Source organism: Dreissena polymorpha, chromosome 8 (genome assembly GCF_020536995.1).
Source record: "Dreissena polymorpha isolate Duluth1 chromosome 8, UMN_Dpol_1.0, whole genome shotgun sequence".
Taxonomy (NCBI): domain Eukaryota; kingdom Metazoa; phylum Mollusca; class Bivalvia; order Myida; family Dreissenidae; genus Dreissena; species Dreissena polymorpha.
Window position 1 is genome coordinate 3,880,303 of NC_068362.1, and position 23,445 is coordinate 3,903,747.

The 23,445-nt window shown below is 38.2% G+C and overlaps 2 protein-coding genes across 18 annotated transcripts in view; one reads left to right on the plus strand and one right to left on the minus strand.

The window, feature by feature from the left end:
* LOC127841801 (uncharacterized) overlaps nucleotides 1-1,133 on the minus strand; it is a 32,080-nt gene extending 30,947 nt beyond the window's left edge. For 3 of the 10 annotated variants that reach the window (XM_052370883.1, XM_052370879.1, XM_052370878.1), the window contains exon 1: nucleotides 1,002-1,130. The gene's annotated coding sequence lies outside the window, so the exon portion shown is untranslated. Of the gene's footprint in view, nucleotides 1-9; nucleotides 80-1,001 lie in introns of all 10 variants that reach the window. The other 7 variants (XM_052370886.1, XM_052370884.1, XM_052370882.1 and 4 more) reach the window with 6 other exon arrangements.
* A 1,650-nt stretch (nucleotides 1,134-2,783) lies between these two features.
* Nucleotides 2,784-23,420, plus strand: LOC127841020 (acetyl-coenzyme A transporter 1-like). 8 transcript variants are annotated; one of them, XM_052369517.1, is made up of 12 exons: nucleotides 2,786-2,943; nucleotides 3,532-3,671; nucleotides 8,283-8,455; nucleotides 9,006-9,713; nucleotides 11,280-11,889; nucleotides 12,447-12,601; nucleotides 14,572-14,756; nucleotides 15,783-15,967; nucleotides 18,172-18,292; nucleotides 18,977-19,085; nucleotides 20,337-20,443; nucleotides 21,149-23,420. In XM_052369517.1, exons 5-12 carry the CDS (start codon nucleotides 11,354-11,356, stop codon nucleotides 21,311-21,313), a joined length of 1,563 nt encoding a protein of 520 aa, XP_052225477.1. In that variant the 5' UTR covers nucleotides 2,786-2,943; nucleotides 3,532-3,671; nucleotides 8,283-8,455; nucleotides 9,006-9,713; nucleotides 11,280-11,353; the 3' UTR covers nucleotides 21,314-23,420. The 8 variants fall into 8 exon arrangements, with proteins under 8 accessions (XP_052225482.1, XP_052225477.1, XP_052225483.1 ...); XM_052369519.1 differs by lacking the exon at nucleotides 2,786-2,943 and adding an exon at nucleotides 2,961-3,184; XM_052369523.1 differs by lacking the exons at nucleotides 3,532-3,671; nucleotides 8,283-8,455 and having other exon boundaries at nucleotides 9,574-9,713.
* Nucleotides 23,421-23,445: the final 25 nt, after the last annotated feature.

Genomic DNA, 23,445 nt, shown 5'->3' on the forward strand with positions numbered 1-23,445 from the left:
TTTTTTTACCTAAACTGTGAGTTAAAATGCCCTTTTTCAAAGTTATGCGCCATGCCCCTTTTTCCCTCCTGGAAAAACACTAAAAGTAAAAATAAAATTTCATATAACTTTTGCTTTTGTTGTTTTGATATTTTCTATATCAAACGGACAATTTTGAGGGTTTTGAAGGGGGTATCAATAGTTGCAATAATTCAACTATCAGCTTTATGGGTTGCTGATAGTTGCAATGCGCTCTCTCTTGGCCATGGGTGCAAAATGTTATCAACAATGCATAGGTTAAGGAACACTGAAACTGCAAGAACTTATACAAATTAACCTATCTAAACCACAAACTCATCCAAATGGTACCATTAAAGCAAGAAATAATTGATTTTATTGACTAAGGGTTTTGTTTTGTACGCTGTATCCGCCATATTGGAAAATTGACTGAATATTGGTTAGGTCACAGTACACCAATATTTTGCATGTCGGGTTATGTGCTCCAGCCTATAGAGTCGATAACGATGTGGTTTTCGATACAGAATACACTGTTTAAAATTTAAACATAAACATGTCAACGAGAAAAGTGTGTTGAAACATCGTCGTGTTTTTATAGGGTGCATGCAAAGGTTGACATCCGTAGGTTGCCATTAAGGTAAATTTAACATGTTTATGAAGTTTATTCATTATTTTCCTCAATTTGTCTCGAACGACGTCTGTTAAGTGAAGCGCACGGATTCGCTGCGCTGAACTGCACCCATGTTTATGAAGGGGTGCATATGGACTGCCAGAGCTGCCATAGCAAAAATTATCAAAGGCTTTGGCAGTCCGTTTATATGGGCTAGGGGTATCAACTGAGGTTGGGGAGGGGCTAGCAGCTGGGGTGGGGGTAGAAACTTTTACTTGTGTCGAGTGCCATGTGCCAACAACTCGATGAGTCGATTGTCAATGACATTAATTGATGAAATGAAAAAAATGCATCGCGCATTTTATGTAACACAATGGTAAAAATGATTGCTTACCCAGATAAAATGTTGTTAATACATGCCTAGTTGCGCATTGTCTGGAAATAAAAACTATATGAAGGCGATCAGATTCATGCAAAATGTCACATTTGGTGAGCAACAACAACAACTAAGTATTACAAGTACAACAACAACATGACCGGAAGGGTTTCCAGTCAACTCGTACCTAAGTCAACTCGTACCCTAGTCAACTCGTACCCGATTTGGTCAACTCGTACTTTAGTCATTTTTCAGATTGGTCAACTCGTACCTTTTTAATATTTATTCTTCATGTAAACAAATTGCGATGGGTGAATGCATGCATTAGATGTTTTTAAAGTTTATTGCAGGTACGAGTTGACAAAAAAAAGTTATATTTTGGCATAGACTAACATTACTTTTATGTTGTTTTTTTACCAAATATTTGTTAACTTCTTCCATTGCATGATTTTTATAAATATTACCAAATTGCAAAATAATTATCATCCATGTCGTTACACTTGTGTATTAGTTGATAAATGTTGTTGTTGTTGTTGTTTATATATATGCCTCAAATTATGGTTCGTCTGAAAATTGAGTCCATGATTTAATCAATTAATCAACACCTAAGATACGTGTTAACACCTACGTGGCACGGGTCGTTAATATCGTAATTTACCTAATCTTCACCTTTGTTAAATATTGATTAACACATTACTTGACACGGGTCGTTAATATCTAAATCGATTTAATATGCACCTTTGTAAACATGAAGAACACCTTTGAATCCAAACTAACAACTAACCAATCAATTAAAAAAGATTAGGATTATTGTGTAAAACAAACGGATTTAATGAGTATTTAGATGTTTTAGCATTCTTCAATAAAATAATTAGATTTCCATGTAAATTTGAAACAACGGTAATAATATTCGAATAATTTGAACATTAAAATAAAAAGAATGCATGTTATTGTCTCTTGCGTTTTTATTTTGGCATTTATAAAACACTTAAATAACATATACTACATTCACATTTAACACACAAAAAACACAATATATTTCACACAGGGTAACAAACAAACCATCTTATGCAAATACTGTATTAAACATAAAATAAAAAAATGCAAGTTATTGTCTCTTGTGTTTTTATTTTGGCATTTATAAAACACTTAAATAACATATACTACATTCACATTTAACACATACAAAAAACAATATATTTCACACAGGGTAACAAACAAACCATCTTATGCAGAGTCCGTATTTAGTTTCAAGATATTAATGATTACAGCCAATCTGCAAAGCCTTTATATAGTAATTTGGGGATTTACTCGTATAAAAGTGAGAAAAACATACTCCTTTAACTTCAAAGTGGATCATACCTTGAATTGGTTAAGTCATCATGCGGTGTTTACAATCAAACATTTCATCAAAGAAAATGCCGACAACTACCGCACGTGTCATTTTAGATGCACGACAAACACATTGTTTAACAAATCGCCGACTGTCCTGTTGTCATAAAGGTGTTATTAGTCAACATTTTATCAAACAAAACGCCGACAAACACGTCCTTTATAATTATACACGTGTGAAAAATAATGAACTAGTCTACTTTTGAAAAAAAAAATTAAAACCTTTAACTATATTCATATCAAAAACATATACAAAAACATATTTCACGTCTTTGAAATATATAAATAATTTTTTGGAGGGTACGTGTTGACCAATTCGGGTACGAGTTGACTAGTGGGGGTACGAGTTGACCAAAAATCGGGTACGAGTTGACCAAATCGGGTACGAGTTGACCGAAGGTACGAGTTGACTTAGGTACGAGTTGACTAGCTCCCACCGGAAGTAAATAATCACACATATGCAGCGTCAACCATATCGATTTAACGTCGACAATTGGCATTTGTCTTCTGAATTTTCATCAGTAAAAGGGGGTTCACACAGTCTTTATTTTAAATACCAGTCTGTGTGGTATGTATTGTCTTCTAAATGGATTGTTATTTCTTAGTTCGGAGTGGGCAGTTTTTCGGACAGTGTTTTTTGGATATTGACTGTATTTCATTTATTTAACTATCTGAAAAACTTTACCTTAATTTCAGTATTCCAATTTTATTCAAATAACAGCATTTTATATTATATTATGAATTGTTGTGCCGGTGCCCGGTCTACAAAATGCGCACATACCTCGTGATTGGGAACCAGCGACAAATCGGTATAGTGCATGCTGGGCAGCACGAGATAGTACGGTCTCTTGTGCACGGGTGATTGATGCGAGTGGACGTCTTTTCCCAAGTTGAGTATTGCTTGGAGTAATTGTGAGCCTGAGTGAGTAATTGTGAGCCTGAGTATAGGTTATATTGTATCATATTGTATTATATTGTATTTTATGTGTGTTCAACACGTATTTACCTGGAAGGCCATTCCCAGAAGATATAAGTGAGTCTGTGACTGTGTTTGTGAGTCTGTGAGTTGCCTGTGATTTTGTAAATGACAGGCATTTCCCTGGAAGTGTATTCCCAGAAGTATATGTGTATGTAAACCGGTGACTGTGTGTTTAAGTACGTATTTGCCTGGAGGTGTATTCCCAGAAGTACATGTATAGTGCCATTTTGTGACGTGCAACCGACAAGTATAGCCGACGAGTTCCCTCGACGACGACGATTGGTGCCATCCTGACGAGCATTCCAGTTGATGCCCATGTGAGTAGTTTAGTATCTTGTCGTTGCTAGTAATTGCTGTAGTTGTTGTGAAAGAACCCCAAAGAGCTAACCGTGAAAACACTACAATGGCGCCCAACGTGGGGCAAAGTGAAAATTGTGTTTAACGGTTAGGCTAGTTGCAAAATCAATCGGCATCGCATACTTTATTTTCAATCGACGGATCAAATTTAATTTGAAGTATATAGAAACTGTTCGTTTCATAAAACGTGATTTCTGTTGTTAACTTGTTGAACTCATTGTTCGTCTATTTTAAGAAGTGTGTAACAAACAGACGGCATCGTAGTTTTTTTTCCATTGTTGGCATTCCCCGGCCATGTTATCAGTTGGTGAAATATTTCTTAAAAAACGTGATTTTCCAATGCTGTTTGTTACAGTTTAATTTCTTAAGTAATCAACGGATGGCCACGTGTTTTTTTTTATTTGGCAATTTCCCGTGATTAGTTGGCGCGTATTCTGTGCGCAGTAGTTCATGAAAAACGTGTATATAGCAGTGTAAATTGCTGATATATCGGTAACTAAAGTCCGAGGGAATAGAAGTTTACACGCACGAATTTTGTCCTTGGCAATTCTTTTTATAGCAGTGTTATTGCGAATGTAAACTGGGTCCCGGGAAATTAGTGCTTAACGTCAAGTTAAAGCGACGTGTTTCTTACTTTCAGTTTTTATTGATTATTGATAGCAACAACAGTGATAGCGATTTTGTTAATTGGTTATTGTTTGGCAATTAAATTTTAATTGCCTACCAGTAGATACAAAAGTTTTTATTTCAGAATTTCTCGGCCCATTTATTTTAGGTTGTTTATTAATTTAACTTTTTCATATTTACTTGTAAAGTTCTAAATTAACAATGGATATGGGAAGTGGATATACCCCACCATTTTTACTGGTAGCCCCAAGAAAAATTCGAGTGAACTACGACACTCCCACTAGATTATGCAATATTCTGGGTGTGGGCAAACAACTGGCACAGGCCATTGTTTTGATACGGGAAAATACGGGAAATTTGTTACCACATACTTTAGAGGCAATTATAGGGCGGCCGCTGACCTTTGGTGACATGACCGAGTTGGATTTTAGTACTAACCCCGCATTATTTAGAGAAGCCCTGGGGTATGGGGATGGGGCGGAACATGTTGGGGAGGGTGGAATGGGGCGGTCAATCGCAAATAGGCCCATTGACCCACACGAAAGGTGGATAGATATGTCTGTGCTTGAGAAGGAGTCGGTAAGTCAGGATCGCGAGAGGGCCCAACTCGAAGCCCAAATTTCGGCTCTTGAGGCGGACGTAGCTCAATGGGACGATTTTCTTCCCCAGATTGCAAAGCCTTTGCTCCCAAAGCGTCTGTTGTTACAGCCGGACCGTATGATGACAAGCATACCGAAACCGTTTAATGTCGCATCAAGCGTCCCCGCCCCGCCCCCTTTGTTAGGTTTGCCCCAGAGTAGGGACAATGGGCCTACGGGATCCCATCGTGCCTCAAAGGGCCCTCTTTCCCCGAATGGTCTACCTGTCCCAATTCCATCTACCATCACTATTCCCATACCCAGCAATGCACCGGTTTTCAATAATTTGCCCGGACCAAGCAACCCTCCTGGCCCAAGTATTCCCCCGACACAGAAAGACCGGGATGTTCTGACAAAATTGCCTAAGAGCCTGCTATATGATGGGCAGAGCAATTGGTTTGTTTTTCAATGCAAGTTTGAGCGCTACGCAAGGGTGCAAGATTGGTCTGACGCAGAATGCGCCGATTGCCTTGGTTGGTGTTTGACAGGAAAGGCGGTCGATTTCTATGCGTTGCTTACCGAAGGGAGAGGGACGGTACCTTACGCAGAGCTAATGCAGCGACTGCAGGAGCGTTTTGGCGCCAGGGAGCTTACCGCCACCGCGCAGGGCCGTTTCCACGTTGCCCATCAGGAAGTAGGCGAGTCCCTAGACAATTGGTCAGATCGGGCGCTGAAGCTGGCAACAGCGGCGTTTCGTGATCTGCCCTATGCATACGCCGCTGAACAGGCAGTGACGAAGTTTTGTCACGGTTTGATTGACCAGGAGGCCGGCAAGCATGTTAGTCTGCAGTTACCAACATCTATGGGAGATGCGATGAACATGCTGAAGATATATTGCCATGTTCAGTCGGCTTGCGCCGCGGCTCCGAGGTATACCCAGAAGACTGAGCAAGAAGAGTCAATGTGGGTTCACGAGGTGAAGAAAGCACCCACTGCGGATGAGGTCAGTGTGTCGGCGGTCGACAAATTGACCCAGGTGGTCGAGAAGTTGCTGGATGCTGTGGAGAGATTGTCAAACTCTTTTGGAATTTCGGCCGTTGATCCCTTTGTCCGACAACCGGGTAAGCCGTTTCGAAATAAAAAAGGCTATGCCGAATACCCTGTGGAGTGCCCCTACCCAGGGAAGGTCCGGAACCGGTGGTACAACGACCAACGCCAGGTTATGTATCCTGCGGGTGCTGGTGGCGGAGGTTTACGTGGGCATCGGAACCAAAATTCAAAAGTCCGCCCTGAGGGATCGCATCGCGGCAGATATGGTTCCAACTGGGGACATTTTCATGCCATGTCCTTGCCCAACCATAAGGAGAAGGAGCCCGTTGTGGTAGCTGCGACGACTAAGCAGTTGGGCCAACCGGAAGTGGATCATGTAAACCAGCTAGGTCCGGTTTCCCAGTTCTGCATGAAGGTGCAGCATGCCAAGGACGTGCACGATGCAGTTCCCTTGGTGCTGCCAACAGTGCCAGATGTCGTCAGTGATCCAAGGATGGTCATTGGCGAGAGCACTGAAGGATACCATGGAGATCCTGTGTGCGATGATGAATTTCGCGTGCAGCGCGTTGCGGTTCAGTCTGCGGAGGCGGCTAAAAGCATGGCCACCGACAGGGCCGACCAGGTGAGGGCCAAAATAGCCCAACGAAAAGCTGCTGAAACTACTCCGGCCACCGGAAGGTCAGTACCTGTCAGACGGGCGACAGAAGTTGCCGCGTGTGACCGCCATAAGGGCGGCGCATGCGGATGCCGAGTTACCCCAGATGACAGCTGGGAAGGTGGTGTTCGAAGACTTGTTAGGCGTGGTTCCAAAGGGTGGCGACCCTCTAGTTCTCGCCGCTGGGAGCGGTCCCAGCGGTGGAAATTAGGTTGGCGACCACCAGAGCGTCTAACTTCCAAAATCTGTACCGCCTAAAATTGTAAATGGCGAGGTTAATTGTTAGTAAAACTAGGAAAACAATGCAAAATACAAAAGACCCCCAATTTAAAAAAAAAAAATTACAGTAAAGTTGCAGTGACATTCTATTCGCGGTGTTGATAATGTATTACGGTGTACGCGGAGTATAAAAGTAATAGTTCTCTTAAACATTTCGATAATAATAAGCATGTGAAATTAATGGTATACTCTAGTAGTAACACTAAAAGCAGCAGCAGTAGTAGTAGTAGTAGTAGTAGTAGTAGTAGTAGTAGTAGTAGTAGTGGTAGTAGTAGTAGTGGTAGTAGTAGTAGTAGTAGTAGTAGTAGTGGTAGTAGTAGTAGTAGCAGAAGTAGTAGTAGTAGTAGTAGTAGTAGTAGTAGTAGTAAAAGTTGTTGTTATGAATATTACATGAAGTACGCGGTGTATAAAAGTAATAGTTCTCTTAAACATTTTGATTAGTTTGATTAGATTGTTTTGAATATATATGTCCTATTGTCTCAGTTTAAGCCCAGTCTTTTATTGCAATATTGTTGAAATTAATCTGAGCAGTGCTCTGCGAAATGGGGGTTTAATGAATAGGCATAAAGTGTCGTCCCAAATTATCTTGTGCCGTCCGCGCTTAACTTCCTGTAATTTTTGTATTACCGCGCTAAGAAGTGCTTTGCACAGTCACGGATGTGTTTGATTATTTCCCGTGAAGTCTGTTGTTTGTTTTTTTTAACTTATGGTCGGGTGTGACATTGTCGGACATTGTCGGACGACCGCTGTCACACCGCACCATCGGATGTGGTAACTACGCAGATGGTGAATAGAAACCCGGTTTCCCCTGCAATATCCCAGTCTTGGCACCTCCGTCACCTTTTATCCTTCCATGTTAAGATTTGTGAGTCGATCTAACTTCAATCACTTCGTCATTGCTGTATCATGTCATTTATTTCCGTAATTTTCTATAAATTCTTTTCTACCAACCATATGCCGAGCAATGTCGTAGAACTTTGTCGCATGAGTTTGTGTTTTATAGGTGACAGTGCTTGACGACCACTGTCACACTCAATACTGTTGGCCGGAAGTGGTATTTCCCGGAGTTGTTCTTTTAAACAATATTTGCAGGTCTTTTTAAATTTGTGTGTGACCGTGCTTGACGGCAACTGTCTCTAGCGTCACTTTGATTTTTTGAATGACCGGAGATGTTTCCCGGTGCATGCACACTTTTATTTTGTTTTTATTTTTGTAAAGTACATTATTTCTCAGTGTGATCACCACATTCTAATACATAAGTGACTGTACTTGTTGGACGAAAGCCAACAAGAATGTTTTTTCTTGATTAAGCAATTGTCGGACGATAGCCGACAATAATGTTTTTTTTATTTACTAATGTGATGGAAATTTTCTTATGCAAGAAACATATTGGTCACTAACCGCTAGAATGCAGCGGTCTGTATGTACCCCGCTTGGCAAAGGCACTCCCGTGCCTGCGGGAGGGGGATCATGGTCCCATTTGAGTCTTTGTCTCTTCTGCCTTGGGTGCGACCGTAGGGCGGCGGCCCAAGAGGACAAAAGTGGGAGGAATGTAGTGAGTACAATAGTTTTATTTTTATTGTCTTTTCCTCCATATAATGTCAATGATTATGTTGCAAAATACGTTCTCTGTATAAAATTAAAAGCAATTATATGTATTATTTGGACAAAAATAAGATTATTTTTATTCTTATATTTTTAACCTTTTTGTCACTGAGATATTATTTAAACGCATTTGTAGTGCCTTAGAAAGTTACATTTCTTGTGATTTTTATTTTAATATAACCAAGAGGATTTTTATTGTATATTATGCAGTCACATGCAGAGGGCGTAGGCCTTCTCATTTGGGCTGCGAGGAGATGTATTTGTATGCAGTTATTTTATTTCTTAAAATTTGTGAAAATAGGTTGGAAGGTGGGTACACTTGTCCAATTATTGTGCAGACAAGAAAAGGAGCAAGAGTTACCGGGCCTTATTATGAACTTTTATTTTTAACTCTTTATAACAAAGATTAAGGCTCATATGCGTTCATATTTGTGCGAAGGTGCTAAACACAAATGGTCATTTAATGGAGATGCATTAACTTTAGTTGTGGTTTATGGCAGGCGTTGCGCCAAAAGAGAGGTCGGACGAAAGCTATGCCTGACTTAGGGGAGTTGGGTCAAGGTGCTTACGCAAGGGGCACTATTACTTCATCGGTGGCGCCGGTACGATTCCTTCGCTGTGTGGCGTCGTCCCAAAAGGACAAAAGTGGGAGGAGTGTTGTGCCGGTGCCCGGTCTACAAAATGCGCACATACCTCGTGATTGGGAACCAGCGACAAATCGGTATAGTGCATGCTGGGCAGCACGAGATAGTACGGTCTCTTGTGCACGGGTGATTGATGCGAGTGGACGTCTTTTCCCAAGTTGAGTATTGCTTGGAGTAATTGTGAGCCTGAGTGAGTAATTGTGAGCCTGAGTATAGGTTATATTGTATCATATTGTATTATATTGTATTTTATGTGTGTTCAACACGTATTTACCTGGAAGGCCATTCCCAGAAGATATAAGTGAGTCTGTGACTGTGTTTGTGAGTCTGTGAGTTGCCTGTGATTTTGTAAATGACAGGCATTTCCCTGGAAGTGTATTCCCAGAAGTATATGTGTATGTAAACCGGTGACTGTGTGTTTAAGTACGTATTTGCCTGGAGGTGTATTCCCAGAAGTACATGTATAGTGCCATTTTGTGACGTGCAACCGACAAGTATAGCCGACGAGTTCCCTCGACGACGACGATTGGTGCCATCCTGACGAGCATTCCAGTTGATGCCCATGTGAGTAGTTTAGTATCTTGTCGTTGCTAGTAATTGCTGTAGTTGTTGTGAAAGAACCCCAAAGAGCTAACCGTGAAAACACTACAGAATGAACATTAATGACAACAACATGCACAACTCCAAATAATGATCCATTAGGGCGAAGCAATACGAAGACTTTATTCATAAAACACATTAACCTTGTGAACAATAAAATCCCAGTGCTTTCAAACAATTCCAGCAAAAAGCAATCATTTTTAAAGATTCTTTGTTAAAGCTAAACCTGACTGGAATAAACTCAGTGAACCAAAAGACATTTAAAGACAGTGTATTTTCAAACATCAATAGTGTAAAATTGCACACTCCACCGTCTAGTAAAATCCAGAATTAGTATCTTTTACATACTCAATACAGAACCAGTTAATTTGTAGATTTTCAGCTGATTTATATTTAAAATAGATTCCAATCTATGTTGAACAAGTTACTGCTGATTTCGTGAAGCAAAGTGACGTTACATGCTTTTTCTGTCTGACATACTACACAATATCAATAGCAAATCTATGATTATAGTTCCTCAAATGTCATCCTATATTCCTAAAGCCGATTTATGAATTGATGATAAAGATCAACTTGCTAATGATTTCAAACCAGTTATCTCTTAGTTCCCTCACTTCTTTGCCATCTTGTACCTTTGAATTGCTTTAATGTCCCACTGTGATTGCATACTGCTGGCAATAATGATCAGATAAGGGGCACCAAGTGTTGCTGTGTCTGTAAAAGGTGATCAACTTGGTGCACACATGTCCCCCACCCTCTCTACTTGGTGCACACAATTCATGTCCCCTCACCCTCTCTTCTTGCATTTCTTTCAGGCATTGGTATCCGATATGCAACAGGAAATTCTGTAAATCTGTCCATGAAAAAAAATTATACACCAAAATAAATCAGATGGGGTGTTATTTTATATGTAATGATGTGATGGAAATAATTAATAATGGACCCTTTTGTTAGCAATTGAATGACTTAAGTGTATTTTTTGTAATTGCATCATTTATCAAACTGTGAAAATATAAAGAATGGCTTAATTGGGAAACCTGGTCAGTGTCTTTCATGGCGTATGTATAGAAGGGCATGTGTGTAAGATGTGGCATATGTATGGATGGCATACCGGGGGCGGTATGCCCCATTGATTATTTTCATTCAAAATTGGGCCTGGTAATTGACCCCATTCTCAATGAAAAAAGTATATATTTTTCCCTAATAGGAGCTAAAAATTTCCGGAGCTAAAAATTTCCAATACATGTAAAAGGCTTCCAAAAAAGTTGAAAAAAATACACTGTGTCAGCATTTGATAAACATGTCTGGATTGAATGTGTCTGGCTCTCTGTATAACTGTATATATACAATCATTTCTTGCATGACATGTCTGAAATGCTTTCTTCCATGGTACACTTTACAGAATGATAAATAGTTCCTTTTCTGTGCAACACATATTGTTTCTTAATTAAAATATTAAGCTTTTATTTATTTCATCTATGGCTTGAAGCGTATATAATAAAAATTGTATAATTGTTTTTCCATTTTCAGAGGTACAGTTCCAAAGGGTATTGTACATGTTTATTAGACAAGCAGTTAGCCAATAGCAGATACATTGGGTGAGAATGACGTGTCAGATAAAGAAAAGTGAATTCAGTAATATAGAATATGTGGTACTGAACAAATACGAGCATGACTCAGAAACCCCTTCAGCCCCTAGACACAAAGGTTTGAAGGGTGACATTGGCAACATAATACTCCTTACAATCCTTTACATACTTCAAGGCGTCCCACTCGGTCTTAGTGGCAGCATTCCATTGATCCTGCAGAGCAGAAAAGTCAGTTACGAAGAACAGGCCAAATTCAGTTTCATTGACTGGCCGTTCAGTCTCAAATTGATATGGGCACCAATAGTGGATTCTTTATACTTGCCACGATTAGGACGAAGGAAAACGTGGATGGTTCCAACCCAGTATCTTATCGGGATTTTCTTGATCTATCTATCAACAAGAATTGACAACATCCTTGGAAATGACAATGGGAAAGTGGGCTCAGGAACCATGGATCTGAATACGCTGTTTGTGGTGTTCTTTGTACTAAATTTTCTTGCAGCTACTCAAGACATATCGGTAGATGGCTGGGCTATTAGCATGCTTCAAAGGTAGGTCATCATCATCAAAACGCAGCAAATTTTTCCAATTCAAAAGCAACCCGGCCCCATTCCCAAAATGATTAAAAAAAACACTGCAGTGCAGGCTTGGGTACAATTTTATTAACACTTTCCTGTTCAGAAATGCATTTTGATGTGTATTCCTTAGAAAATCATATTTAATTATTAAATTCAACACCTTTATAAATAGATTCACGGTTTAAAGGATTAGTTAGTTTAAACTTATTCATTTAAGCAGGATTGCGTGAAAAGCTTAAGGCTATTTGAAATGCTCTCAAGTCCATTTTCTGTTAAGAACTGGTACTTGGTGTCTTTATGGGAGATTTGAAGAACGCTCCCACAATGGGGATCAAACCCTAGACCTCCCAGTCAATAGACGTAACCATATTCATTATGTCACTGGCACATTTAAAGGTTTCATTTCCAACCCTGAGATACTGATGAGCAGCAAATAGCGGAAAGCCTGAACAGTTCTATTCTTGTTGCATATATAGCCACTTTCACTTTTCTTCTGATTGGGTAAGGGTTAATAACACTTTCATTTGTAGACACAATGTAGGCTGGGCCAGCACCTGTAATGCTGTTGGGCAGACTGCCGGCTACTTCCTTGGTAATGTAGTGCTTCTGGTGCTCGAGTCTGCAGACTTTTGTAACAAGTACATCCGAAGTCAACCTTCCAATGTCGGGATAATCACATTTTCAGGTAAGCAACATTAATAAAAAAATCCCCCGAATTTAAAAGTTGTATTTTAATTTTCTGTTGTTATGCCCCCAGTAGGGTGGCATATGGCAGTCGAACTGTCCGTCCATCCGTCTGTCCGTCCATCCGTATGAAAACTTTAACACTGGCCATAACTTTTGCAATATTGAAGATAGCAAGTTGATATTTGGCATTCATGTGCATCTCATGTAGCTGCACATTTTGAGTGGTGAAAAGTCAAGGTCATACTTCAAGGTCAAAGGTAAAAAAAATTCCAAGGGAAGTAACAAGCTTTAAAGGAAGATGATTTATATTTATCATTTGGCAGGTTCAGATCATTTTCACAAGGGAAGTAATATTTTTTTAAAGGATATAATCAGCAACAAAAATTCAAAGCGGCGCAGTAGGGTGCATTGTGTGTCTGACAAACACATCTCTTGTTTTTCTTTTAATGTGTGGGGGTATTATAAACAGCTCTTTTGAAACATATTGTCAGGAGTATAATTTATTGTTGTCAAAAATGATATATGCTGAATGTTGTTTCTGTTGTTTTACAACACCCCTGTCTAAATTACCCACTTTATATTGTAATTACACAAATGGCATTGTCAAAAAATGATAGAGCCTAAATGCTGTTTCTTTCATTTTACATCATTCCTGTCTATTTTACCACTTTTAGCAGAGATCCTGGAGCATAAGACTTATTTTTTGCATGATGGGGCAGTAAATTTTTCTTTCGAGTTCGGGGCCGGTGTTTTACCCCATTTCTAATTGAAAAAAGTATGTGTTTTTCCCAAATGGGACCTAAACATTCCCAATTAAGTCCCATTGAGCTCTTTTAGTTGAAATTTTAGTATGTCGTGATTTTTCCCAATCCAAAGGGCCCCGGACCCATTCCCAAATGGTGAAAAAATATCCGAGTTATCAAGGAAGAGAAGACACTCTGCTTGAACCGGACTTTTGTTTTAAAGAGACTTCATTTAAGCAAAAAACTCCATAAAAGCCAAAAATGTTGTCCCTGATAAGTTTGTGCAGACTGCACAGGCTTATCAGGGAGGACACTTTACACACAGACTGCACAGGCTTATCAGGGAGGACACTTTACACACAGACTGCACAGGCTTATCAGGGAGGACACTTTACAGACTGTACAGGCTTATCAGGGAGGACACTTTACAGACTGTACAGGCTTATCAGGGAGGACACTTTACACACACAGACTGTACAGGCTTATCAGGGAGGACACTTTACAAACAGACTGTACAGGCTTATCAGGGAGGACACTTTACACACACAGACTGCACAGGCTTATCAGGGAGGACACTTTACACACACAGACTGCACAGGCTTATCAGGGAGGACAATTTACACACAGACTGCACAGGCTTATCAGGGAGGACACTTTACACACACAGACTGCACAGGCTTATCAGGGAGAACACTTTACACACACAGACTGTACAGGCTTATCAGGGAGGACAATTTACACACAGACTGCACAGGCTTATCAGGGAGAACACTTTACACACACAGACTGTACAGGCTTATCAGGGAGGACACTTTACACACACAGACTGCACAGGCTTATCAGGGAGGACACTTTACACACAGAGACTGCACAGGCTTATCAGGGAGGACAATTTACACACAGACTGCACAGGCTTATCAGGGAGGACACTTTACACACACAGACTGTACAGGCTTATCAGGGAGAACACTTTACACACACAGACTGCACAGGCTTATCAGGGAGGACACTTTACACACACAGACTGCACAGGCTTATCAGGGAGGACACTTTACACACAGACTGTACAGGCTTATCAGGGAGAACACTTTACACACAGACTGTACAGGCTTATCAGGGAGGACAATTTACACACACAGACTGCACAGGCTTATCAGGGAGGACACTTTACACACATGCATTAAGCCTGCTTTTTTCAGAGCATAGCTTTTATGAATATTTCCAGGTTTTCTTTACTTCTGGGGCCTGGTGTTTTTCGTCACTACGTCCCTAGTGTGGATATTCAAATCAGAGAGGACTGACCCTGAGGTTGACCCTGACCAGAGCATTGTGACAACCTACAAGCAGCTGTATAGGGTCATCAAACTGAAACCTGTTATCTCATACTGTGTAATACTCATGACATGTAAGGTAAAGTCTCTGTGTGATTATAAGAAATTAAAAATTTAGGGTTTGTCATCTTTGTTCATACAGAAAACCCATAATTGTTATATTCTTTTCAGTGAAGCACACAGGGCTCCCTGTGGCTCAAAATTTTCTTTAGCCAAATTAACCTTTTTATGTCTTAATTCTTATTATTTTGAATATTTTATGGGTGATAATGTAGAAAGCCTTGTAGCAAAATGAAATTTTGTGTAGCCAAATTTTCTTATTTGTAGCCATTGGCTAATTTGGTGAATGTCAGAGTAAGCCCTCATGTAGACTTATTGTTGATATACAATTCAAAATCAGTTCAAATGTAAGATTATATATTTTTCACTGCCATGGAAAAGTAACAACAATGGTATCAGCATCTATCTTTCAGTGTCAGTTACCACTCTTGACAAATGTGAATAGGTGTAGAAATTACACAAACAAAATCCATGCAAATAATTGATGAAACTACAATATAGCTATGATGATTCACAAATTATGGATCTAAGTCTCACAGACTTTATTTAGAGGATGTGCAAAGCTTAAGAGTTGTAAATATTGCTTCCATATTTTGAGAGTTTTTGCCCTTTGCTTTAACATTTTAATTAGGTCTGAGGCATATCTTGCAAATAATAGAAGGTATCTACTTAACATTTCATAGGTAGAAAGATATTACTGAGGTGATATCAGTGCAGAAAGACCATAACTCTTGCTTTCTTTATTGCAGATTTATTGCTTTTTTCTGAATAGTAATGCTGAAATATTATCAAGGGCATACGTGTGCCATAATGTACCAGTAAGGTGTCAAGATGAAATTTGACAGGTATTGGTATGGGTATTCTTTTAGGCAAGACAGACAACATTCTATTTTTTTTGTCTTTCAATGGACACATTGATTCTTGTAACTTCTTTATCACAGATTTGTATCAAAGCTTTGTAACTTCTGTATCACAGATTTGCTTCAAAGCTTTTTAACTTGTGTAATTGATATTGCTTTAAAGATTTATTACTTCTGTATCTCAGATCTGCTTCAAAGCTGCTGACACTGTGGCCAGATTCAAACTCATTGATGCTGGCATTTCCAAGGAAACCATTGCCCTGTATGCGGTGCCACTGGTTCCCATCCAGCTCATTTTACCCTTTGTCATAGCAAGAAAGACATCCGGTCCCCGGCCTCTAGACATCTTTTTGAAGGGATTTCTACCCAAGTATGTGAAAAAAAATTAAAATGTTGAAGGTTTGGGTGTAGAGTCTGTTTTGATGATAAGATCATCTTCAACCGACTTTCAAATTTACCCTCTGATCACTGGGATATAGGTTGTCTGTTTACACTGGGCGCGGTATGCAGCGACTGTTTACACTGGGCGCAGTATGCAGCCATGGAACACTGGTTTACATAAGTTGTCTGTTTACACTGGGCGCATTATGCAGCCATGGCACATTGGCTTACCGGTATATAATTTGTCTGTTTACACTGGGTGCTGTATGCAGCCATGGCACATTGGCTTATATAAGTTGTCTGTTTACACTGGGCGCACTATGCAGCCATGGCACATTGGCTTACATAAGTTGTCTGTTTACACCGGGCGCAGTATGCAGCCATGGCACATTGGCTTTATAAGTTTCCTGTTTACACTGGGCGCAGTATGCAGCTATTGCACATTGGCTTTTATAATTTGTCTATTTACACTGAGCGCAGTATGCAACCATGGAACATTGGCTTATATAATTTGTCTGTTTACACTGGGTGCATTATGCAGCCATGGCACATTGGCTTATATAATTTGTCTGTTTACACTGGGTGCATTATGCAGCCATGGAACATTGGCTTATATAATTTGTCTGTTTACACTGGGCAAAGTATGCTGCCACAAAAGAAAGCAAATTATTTCAATTTTGTTCCAAAAGTGCATTATCTGTGAGTAAACAAATAAAAGGAGCACTGAAACTAAACATTTCAATCCAAACTACATGTAAATGAATATTGGAATTGGTTACCGGTATGTGCAATTCATACCAAGCAATTAAAGAAGACCCACCATTTCCAAACTAAAAACTTCACTACACAAATTTTCCCAATATTAGGATTGTGCATGCTCAATTTTCCCAATTGGTATGGTACTGTTTTTTTCCCAGTTTGGCAAAAAAATCACTGTCCATGCTTCTTTGTAAAATATAAAGGTCACTATTCAAGATCAAAGTGTGTGAGTTACTGTTTCTGTGTTGTTACAGTAATGTGTTGTTTTTTGATCCGAGACTGTTTGTAATTCTCAGTTATTTATCACAATTACAAAATGATGTTGCAATTTTAATACTTCTTGATCCTCAGCAAAAGCTCAAAATTCATTAACTTTCAATTTATTTATTTTTGTGACTGTTATTGCTAAGGAGGAAAATAGTATCATATTTATGTTTAACACCTTTTATTGGTACCTTAAAAAAGGAATATTTGCAAATGTGTTGCTCAAAATGTGACTTTTAAAGACTCGCAGCATGTAAACAGTTTGTTTTTAGTCTCATGTATTACAGGGGTGGCGAAATCTAAAAAAACTATACTTGTCCATGGACAACCATTTCGGAAATTTAACTTGTCTGTTGCTGAACTACACTTGTCCGTTAATTTTTATTTAAATATAAACTCATTTATTTGTATACCTACCATTCTAATCAACCTTAAGGTGTACACCTTCACGATAAAATCGTGGCGAGTTACTTAGAAAACTGTTGATGGCAACCAGGTGTAATAATCGTGGAAATTGTGCATTTCATGCGTAGTATTGTCAAAACATTTTTTCATCGCTTCAAGCGTTTTAACAAAGACTTGTTGAATTAATTACACACAACTGTAAACGTTTTGTTTTATTCTCAAATGAGCATAAGTAAATGTGTAATCCGACAAACACTTCCGAATTTTAAAGACATTCATTGCCATATGCAGCCTAACTATCCGGCTATGCTCGAATTTGTATGAAGTAAACCATGAGAAAAAACTGATGCTAGAATTTAGCGAACATTTGGTATAAATGCATTTTAAAATTTAAGACGAATGTTCAATATTTAGATACAGAATTGACGAACAAACGAGTCTGTTCACTGTCTAACAGTCGGGCCGAATGTTGAAAATGGGGATGCTCCCGGTCTCAAATAGAATAAGGGAGATCACCGCGCAGGAGAGTGCCCGAATTCTAGCTTGATTTGCTTCGCAAATAGCACTGACAATGTAACCGCATGTCAACATTCGGTTTTGTAAAACTTAATTACAATGTATTTTTTTGTATTCCTCGACCCGACTGGTTGTCCACGGACGACTTAATTGAAAAAAATCAGTTGCCCAGACAAGCAAATGTAAGAATCGGGCAACTCGGACATTTGATTTCGCCACCCCTGTGTATGTGTTTGTATTCTCTGAAAGGTTATCGATGACAGTGTTCATGGCCTATCTAGTCCATCTTGCTTTCAATGTGATAGATGCGAAGGGAAATGTGCCCATGTATTTCTACATACTCCTGCTAGCATGGAATTGTATCAACGAAGTAAGTATTGATACATGTACATTGTATACTAGCCTTGCTCTTGTAAACAGGGGTTTTAATGCATGTGCATAAATTGTCCTCTCAGATTAGCCTGTGTAGACCGCACTTGCTAATCAGGGACGACACTTTCCGCCTCAACAGATTTTAGCTGAGTGTAGACTTTTTAACAAAAAATACAATAAAAGTGGAAAGGGTCGTCCCTAATTATCTGGGAATACACTTTACGCATATTCATTAAACCCCATATTCCCAGAACAAGACTCAAACATTTTTGGTAACGGTAGTTAAATTTAAAATGTGCGCGCACAGTTAAATTTCTTTTCCTGAATTGTTGTTTGCAATGTGTGCACACTAAATTGAAACAAAAGAAATGGTTGAAATTAAATTAGAGTCTATGCAAAGATAAGGAAAAAAAGAAAAATGCATTTGTTGAAAATTCCTTTGTAATGAATTTAAAAACTTTTCTTTGTAGAATGTGATTATAAATTATGATTGTTGGTTTGCAAGTATTTTGCATGACCATTTGTATAGCCATGATGGAATTCTGTACGAATTAAATTTACCTAACCATGTTTTTGCAGGTATTTTACAAAGTAAGGTATTTGCAAAAAACTCCTTTTGATAAACATTCAATGTCTAGTGCATTTTTGTTAAAACATGCTTATCTATATGTTTTGTTCACAGGTGTTTTGCACAAGTTTTTTCGTGGCCAAAATGGCATTCCACGCCAAAGTGAGTGACCCTGTAATAGGAGGCACCTACATGACTCTGTTAAACACCATCAGCAACCTGGGTAAGTCTGCGAGTGTAGAAGTAGATTTTGATTAGAAATTGTCGGCTCAGGTACTACTTAAAAGTCCACTACAAAGTACCCAGGATACAGACAATATATTTAAAAGTACCTCAAGTTATTTTGCAAACCCGGGGTACATGGAATTATACTTAAGTGTACTTGGGGTATTCCTACCTGAGCAAACATATGACCAATTGAGCATGAGCAGTAGATTTTGAAACAGATTTTGATCACCAGAAGATGATAGCTTTTTACAAAATTGTATCATCTCCAGGTCTCCTCTTTATGAATTGAAAAAAAAAGATATACAGGATTCACAATAGCCTAGGTGTGGTAATTCCTCAATTCTTTTACAAGCCCTAACCTGTTTTAGGGCTATTATAACAAATTGTAAAATTAACATTTTTAACTTTATGGCGTCTGATTTTGTTAGTTTTGCTCATACCAATTGGAATGTTTCACTGAACCTATGTCATTTAAAAATGAATTTATTAAATGTAAGTTGATGAATGATGTTTTCAAGCAACAGCTGTTTCAGTATCTTACAGGCTTTATAGCAAGTGGTGTTCTTGTGGTGTTTGTTCTAAAAGTAACATTAACTTAACTAAGCAGTATCCTATTTGAATTATGACAAAGTCAAAACTTAGTTGACCTGTAGGTCCAAGTCAGAGGCAAAGTGAGGTCAGGTGATATTGGTGGATAGGAAATGGTTAAAAAAAGTGTGAAGTTATAAAAAAAAGTGTAACAACTGGTGGTGGTGGTGAACAAAGACGTAAAATCAACTGGAACTTTCAGAGATGAAAGGACCTACATGACCCTCACTTTATGCCTCCTGCATCAAGTCAGAGGCTTAACCCTTTCAGTGCGGGAACCGAATTTTAAAGGCCTTTGCAAACAGTTTTGATCCAGATGAGAACGTGGCGTCTCATCAGGATCCAAACTGTTTGCTATTCTGATAGTATTCTTTGAAAAAAATCGAAGAAAATGCTAATTTTAGAAATTCAGCAGACGACATTTTAGCAAACGACAAATTTCCCAGCATGCAAAGGGTTAAAAGCAATTCTTCAGATATTATATATTGTGTTAATTTAAATCAGGTCCTTACTTTTCCCCTAGATTGTTGTAATATTTGTATTGAGCAGTATTTTTGTTTTTATCAAATAATTACTTTGTTTTCAGCTTTGTTTTCTGTTGCTGTTTGTATAAACAGTGTTTAAACTTCAAAGGCATCTTTCACTGCTTGTCTTGCAGGTGATAGTTGGCCTGCCACTGTTGCATTGTGGGCAGTTGGAGGACTCACGTGGAAGTCATGTGACCAGGCAGGGATTAGGTCTTGTGACTCAGCATCTGGAGCTCAGGTATTGATTGTTTGGATATTCAAAGCACCACAAAGGCTTATTGAAATGCTGTTGTGTTTGTTTCCTGTGTAGCACCAGTAGTTGGTGTGTTTTGGTGGAGATGGAAAGAATGGTCCCACATTGGGGATCGAACCCATGACTTCCTGGTTGCTAGACAAACACCATATCAACTATGCCATTGCACCCCTAAATTTCTTTTGTAATAAATAATTTGTGATAAAATATGCATTAATAACCATCAAAATTGTATGACATTATAAGTAATTAATGTAGAAGAAAGAATTGTTTGGTGTCAAAAGGTAGAAATTACTGTGATTGCGTTATAAATACACACTGCTCTTGTCCAAGTGTCATTTGAAGCCAGGCAAATCTTAAGGACTGTCTGCTTTTTTATGTCTGAAAAATCTGTTTTACCTTTCCTGATCAAAAGTAAACAGAAAATGGCTATATGCAATGCAACCAGCATAATACCAGAACATTCTACTAGTAACTCAGAGTCTGTTTAGGTTTTATGCTGTTTGATGCTAATTATCAGTATCATATGGTTTTAAATGAAGCCTTTAAAACTTGAACGTAGTAAAGGTCTTGAATTATATTGATTTTCAAAGGTACTACAAGCGTGTTAAAGTTTGCATCTTAGTGGTAATGGGTTAACACTGGCATATTAACACAAAAATGCTCAAATAATTCGTTGTTATGTTTCAGGAATGTTCAGCTGCTGTTGGACATTGTGTAATAGCTGTTGATGGATTCTACATTGAATGTTTTGTGTGTGTGGTTATAGGCGTCCTATGGTATTTATGGAAAAAACACAAAGTCCGTTTGTTAGATGCCTTGGATGTAAAAGAATGGAAAATTTCATTAAGTTGAAGCATTTGCTTAATTTTTTATAGGGCCTAGACTGGATTTGTAAAGAGGAGATTTTCTTTTAACAAAAAAATCTGTAAAAGTGCGAAATGCACAGGCTAATCTGGAAGGACACTTTGTGCACATGCATTAATCCTAGTTTTCATATAATGTATCTTTTATTTTCTTATTATTGAGTTATCAAGGCCATGATATTCTTTTTGTTCTAATGATATCTCATCCACTTCCTAAAATAGTCATGAAAACATCACTAACGCTACTCATTGCAGTAAAGTTCCACCAAGTCTCAGGTGAATTATTACATTTGGCAATCTTTTTAAGGAATATACATGATGTTTAGCTCAGTGTTTTCGGAGAAAACCCGAGGTATTGTCATAGCCAGCTCGTCGTCCGACGTCCCCCGTAGGCGTCGTGCTAAAACCTTAACATTGGCTCTAAAATCAAAGTGCTTTCACCTACAACTTTGAAACTTCATATGTAGATGCACCTTGATGAGTTCTACACGCCACACCCATTTTTGGGTCACTAGGTCAAAGGTCAAGGTCACTGTGACCGCTAATATAAAACTTTAACATAAACCTTAACATTCGCTCTAAAATCAAAGTGCGTCCACCTACAACTTTGAAACTTCATACATAGATGCACCTTGATGAGTTTTTCACGCCACACCCATTTTTGGGTCACTAGGTTAAAGGTCAAGGTCACTGTGACCTCTAATATTAAACTTTAACATAGGCTCTAAAATCAAAGTGCTTCCACCTAAAACTTTGAAACTTCATATGTAGATGCACCTTGATGAGTTCTACACACCACACTCATTTTTGGGTCACTAGGTCAAAGGTCAAGGTCACTGTGACCTCTAACATAAAACTTTAACATAAACCTTAACATTCGCTCTAAAATCAAAGTGCTTCCACCTACAATTTTGAGACTTCATACGTAGATGCACCTTGATGAGTTTTTCATGCCACACCCATTTTTGGGTCACTAGGTCAAAGGTCAATTTCACTGTGACCTCTAAAAAAATAAAAAAAATTGGACAAGCTTTCATTTATTCAAAACTGCACCGTAGCCGAGCGTGGCACCCGTTATGTGGTGCTCTTGTTTTGACACAATTGAACAAATGTATTACTCATCTTAATTGTTTGAGTGATATTGAAATACAAATGTTTATATATACACACATTTGTATTCGATGATTTTGGTTGCATGGCCAGTATCATTTATGTTCAGAATAATTTGATGGTGCTAATAAAAACTTTTGAAAGTAGAAGTGGCAATTCTTTGTGATTCTACCTTAAAACAATATATATTAGAAACATCCTAAATATTATATATTGGAAATTCAAACATATCTGTTCCATATTTTCAGTGTTTTGTGTTGCTCTGATTGTGTTTGTTTCAAGTTTCCCCTTTTCACAATTGTATGCATATTAGCAATTTTATGAAATTGAACACATGTAATTGTTATTGACCTTGTCTGCAAATTCAATAATTATCTACCTTTGTCTCGTAGATGCACCCATGTAGTAACATATTTGTATAATCGATGATTTTTCATGAAAAGCTCATTTACATCAGTTCTTTTTATATATGCAACTTATGCATTCGTCCTAAGTCATTAGATACTAAATATTGGCTTGATATTTTAGAATGTAATTATGATTGTTGAGAGATTTAGAACAACGTTTCAATGTTATTAAACAATAGTTTGTATTGTTATTATGTCTATAAAGTGCCTTTTTATAACAATTACTCAACAAACATGTTGTTCATTAAGTGCCAGTTATTTACTTATTTTCATTCACATGTACATTTGCATTTTTGTTTTGATTGGTTTTAAATTGGGCGTGCATGCTTTTCTCTCAAAATTGCCTAAATTATACAAAGATACATACACATGTGGGAAAGACAATTACATTTTTAAGTTTGTTTTTTTTTATCTTGATTTTACTTGCATCACACAAATACATGTATTAGGTAATGGCTACTTTTCAAGTTTATTTATATGTACATGTATAATCCGGTCTTGTTTTATTTATTTATTTATTGTTGTTTCATATATTTGTTTTGGATGGTACATTTATTAAAAGATGATATGTGTAAATGACCAGTGTTTTATCATTGTATCATAT

Excerpts from the sequence above, each read along its gene's own strand:
- LOC127841020 (XM_052369522.1), top strand. The coding sequence starts at position 11,354 with ATGACGTGTCAGATAAAGAAAAGTGAATTCAGTAATATAGAATATGTG. Across the intron at positions 11,890-12,446 it reads GCTATTAGCATGCTTCAAAG|ACACAATGTAGGCTGGGCCA; the intron begins GTAGGTCATCAT and ends TTTCATTTGTAG. Across the intron at positions 15,968-18,171 it reads TTGAAGGGATTTCTACCCAA|GTTATCGATGACAGTGTTCA; the intron begins GTATGTGAAAAA and ends ATTCTCTGAAAG.